The sequence below is a fragment of the Chrysochloris asiatica genome, unplaced genomic scaffold (genome assembly GCF_000296735.1).
Source record: "Chrysochloris asiatica unplaced genomic scaffold, ChrAsi1.0 scaffold00214, whole genome shotgun sequence".
Lineage (NCBI taxonomy): Eukaryota > Metazoa > Chordata > Mammalia > Afrosoricida > Chrysochloridae > Chrysochloris > Chrysochloris asiatica.
In genome coordinates, this window is record NW_006408732.1 from 2,748,021 (window position 1) to 2,752,219 (window position 4,199).

Sequence of the window (4,199 nt, forward strand, 5' to 3'; positions counted from 1 at the left end):
CTGCGATATGCAGATGATACAACCTTGCTTGCTGAAAGTGAAGAGGACTTAAAACATTTACTGATGAAGATCAAAGAGCACAGTCTTTGGTATGGATTGCATCTCAATGTAAAGAAAACAAAAATCCTCACCACTGGACCAATAAACAACATTGTTATCAATGGAGATAAGATTGAAGGTGTCAAGGACTTCATTCTTCCTGGATCAACTATCAACACTCATGGAAGCAGCAGTCAAGAAATCAAAGGACGTATGCATTAGGCAAATCTGCTGCACAAGACCTTTTTTAAAGTCTTGAAGAGTAAAGTTATCAGCTTGAAGACTAAGGTGCGTCTGACCCAAGCCATGGTATATTCAGTAACCTCATATGCATTTGAAAACTGGGCAATAAATAAGGAAGATCATAGAAGAATTGATTCATTTGAGTTATGGTGTTGGAGGAGAATATTGAAAGCACCATGGGCTGCCAAAAGAATCAATAGATCTGTGTTGCAAGAAGTGCAGCCAGAGTGCTCCTTGGAGGCCAGGATGGCCAAACTTAGTTTCTCATACTTCAGACATATTGTCAGGAGGGACCAGTTGCTGGAGAAGGATATCATATTTGGTAAGGTGGAGGGTCAGAGAAAAAGAGGAAGACCCCCAACGAGATAGATTGGCCAAGTAGCGACATTGATGGACTCAAGCATGGCAACAGTAGTGAGGTTGGCTCAAGATTGGGCAGTGTTTCGTTCTGCTGTGCATAAGGTCACTATGGGTCGGTACTAACTCGATAGCACGTAACAACAACAACAAAGTGAAGTTTCACATCCATAGCCTGCCAGTTGGTCTGCCCTTCTACCTCTTTTTGAAAGCTTCCCAGTTTACTGTGCTGTTCCCTTTCCTTGAGAGTTTCCTATTCCCACAATCTCTTACATGATCTTCATTGCCCAGGTTAGATATCTCTTCCTTTGTTAAGCATTTGGTTAGCCTGGGTAAAGTTAATTGGCATCTTAAGTGTTTCTACAACCTTCGTAACTCAAGCTACCATTCCTAGCATTAGATCCCACAGCCTATGAGCTCATCTGCCATGTCATAGTCATCTTTGTTTTTGCACTTTTTCTCTGCCTAGGCTGTAACAGCTACTCAGAAAATGATTTGGTTTCACTAGATGTTGTCTTGTATCAGCTCAGTTTAGAATTTGGTTATTCTAGGAAACCTAACATGTGTGTGGCACATGGATTTTTTAAAGAAGCCAGGTAATCATATAGCTAGTTTAGAATGTATAATGTAAAACTCAAAATTACTTTTTTCCTTCCTTTTTTAAACACCAGGTAAAATCTGTTTCCTTTCATTTTAGTATTGGCGTCAAGTGTACTTGATTACCGTGCTTGCTATGATCCTGGCAGTGTTCTTTGCTCAGATTCACCCCAATTACCTTACACAGCAATGGCAGAGACTCCGCTCCATCATATTTTGTTCTGTTTCGGGATATGGAGTGATCCCTACTCTTCACTGGGTTTGGCTCAATGGAGGAATCGGTGCTCCTATTGTACAGGTAAGTTGAGACAACATTTCTCCCCTTTATTTGTTCTTAAACTGTATTCCTTTTGGATAAAGTAGTGTAACTAGGCCAAGTGGGTGGGTTTTGTCATTTGAGAGCATATTTATAATTGCATATTAATGCCATGGAGTCCTGGTGTGGTGCTGTGGGCTAATGTGTCAGATTGCAAAGTCATTTGAACTGCAGGGTCGGTGGTTCAAGCTCACCAGTCGCTCCTTGGAAACCCTATACAGGGTCGCTATGGGTCAGAATCGACTCGACGGCACTTAACAACAACAACAACCTTAAAGAAATAGAGGCCAACTCTATTTTTTGTCTAATTGGGGACTTTTCCCTGGATGTCTTCCTTTGAAACGGCATTCTTAGTTCTCTTTCTGTATTCTTAGTGTGTAAATATGTTCCTAAGTCCCTTATCTGCCCAAGACAACTCCAAAGATTTTAGTTCTATTGGCTGGGTCAGTGGTAATGATGATAATGCACGTATGGAAGGAGAGAAGCAGCTGGCTTTTTGGGTGGGGTGGGAAGCATGACTGGCAATGATCTTTTTCTTGGACCTGTTGAGTTAGAGGTACCTTTGGGATGTTACGCTAGGGATAGGGTCTGGAACTTAAGTCAGAGCTTAAAATGAATAAAGATTTGGAAATCCTCACTGTATTGGTATTGGTAGCTGGAGCCATAGAAGCATATTTGATCTCCAAGGAAAGTATAAAGAAATAAAAGAAGAACTGTTGGAACTAGTTATTATGGAGGAGCAGTTGATGTGCATTAGAAACAACCTCAGTGAGCATGCTGCCTCAGATCACCAAAAGAATTAGAAAAAAGACTTGTGTTTTTAGTGACTCATATAAAAATGTTTTAAGTGTGGGTTGCAGAGTACACCTGGGAATTTTTAACATACTGTATCCGAGTCCTGGTATGGCACTGTAGGATAAGCACTGGACTGCTAACCTCAGGTTTGGCAGTTCAAACCCACCAGCTGCTCCTAGGAATCCCTATACAGGGTCACTAGGAGTTGGCTCAGAAAAACAATAGCAGCATGCCAGACTTGTTGCCATGGGCTCTTTGTAATGTAAGAATTTAAAGATTGGTTTTGTTCAAAGAAATGAAATCTTATTAGAAGAAGGGGGACTATTAGATTTAGTTGGCAACAACAGTGCAGAAGCTTGTGATTATAAAATGAAAAAGAAAGCAAGTTCTGCGTTATAGTGAATTGAGTGTTATGATCGGACTACTTTGCCAAATCCAAGGACAAGGGTGCTCTTTCTTCAGAAGATAAGAAAACTGTTAGGAGAAAGATTAGAGTTTAGTGATAACAGTCTTCAGTGGTCCTGGTATCTGATAAAATGTCGTTTTTTGACAACTTTGATTCCCTGATAATAAATAAAATCGATTTGAGAACGGCCATTTAGCAGCTCTGGTAGTGTAGTGGTTACAAATTGGGCTGTTAACTTCAAGGTCAGCAGTTCGAAACTACCGGCTGTTCTGTGGGAGAAAGATGAGGCTTTCTGCTCCTGTAAAGGTTTACAGCCTCGGAAACCCTGTACAGGGTCGCTATGAGTCAGAACTGATCCACGGCACACAACAACAACAACTCTACATTTAATTTTAACCAGGAATGATTGATTAACTGTTGACATAAACGTGACCAAAATATTGGCATAAGGTGAACACACATCACTTTTAAGCATATAATGACAAAAAGGAAAACAGGACTTACTAGGCCAATGGATTTTTTTTCCAATTCAGAAAAAAAGAAATAGGAGCATTCCCATGTTTAGTTATCTTAAAATAGAAATATGGTTAGGACATAGACTGTGATTCTCAAGGATGGAATTCTAACATCACAGATCATTCTAATGAGGAAGCAAAGGAGCATTGCACAGCAGTGTGCTCAAAGCAGTCAACCAAAGAGGAGACATTCCAGAAATGTTAATTCTGGGGGTTTGGATAGGATGTGTTCTAGAGCAGTTGAGATATCTAAAGTTGGTTAATCTGAAGAATACAGGATTTAGGCAAGGCCTTTATAATTCTTGGAGTCCTGGTGTGGCGCTGTAGGTTAAGCACTGGACTATAAATCGCAAGGTCAGTGGTTCAAACCCACCAGCTCCTCAGAAACCCTGTACAGGGTTGCTATGACTTGGAACTAACTTAATAACAACAACATTATAATTCTTACATTTGAAGAAGAAGAGAAATAATTTGTCTTTCTTTCTTAAATGGGTTCTTGGTAAATTAAGTTTAGAACCAGAATTAGAAACAATTTGTTTCAGTTACAGCTGGCTGATTTTCTTAGTATAGAAAATCTTTCGAGTAGAGTTTCAGCAGTGATGTGGGCTATTTTGTGTAGTAGAATTCAAGAGAATCATTTATCCAGGATGCTAGAAGAGGTTCCTGTATTGGACATAACCTCTTGGGACTTTTCTAGCCTTAAGTCCCTGATCTTTACTGTCATTATTTATTCAACTGTCATTGTTTATTTGCACATGCCTTCCATCCATGCAACTTCACTGTATTAAAGCCGCATTAAAGCTCTAATCCTAAAGTATTGAGAGCGTGTTTCTGTTATTGGAGACTCTCTGAAGAAGCAGTATTAAAGCTCTAATCCTAAAGTATTGAGAGCGCGTTTCTGTAATTGGAGACTCTCTGAAGAAGCAGTATT

General features: G+C 39.9%; 1 protein-coding gene across 1 annotated transcript in view; it reads left to right on the forward strand.

Moving 5' to 3' along the window:
- The window catches only part of PAQR3 (progestin and adipoQ receptor family member III), a 25,829-nt gene that overhangs the window by 15,899 nt on the left and 5,731 nt on the right, over positions 1 to 4,199 (forward strand). Inside the window, exon 4 of the mRNA XM_006872897.1 lies at positions 1,337 to 1,534. Within this exon, the coding sequence (XP_006872959.1) occupies positions 1,337 to 1,534 (198 nt within the window). The remainder of the gene's footprint in view (positions 1 to 1,336; positions 1,535 to 4,199) is intronic.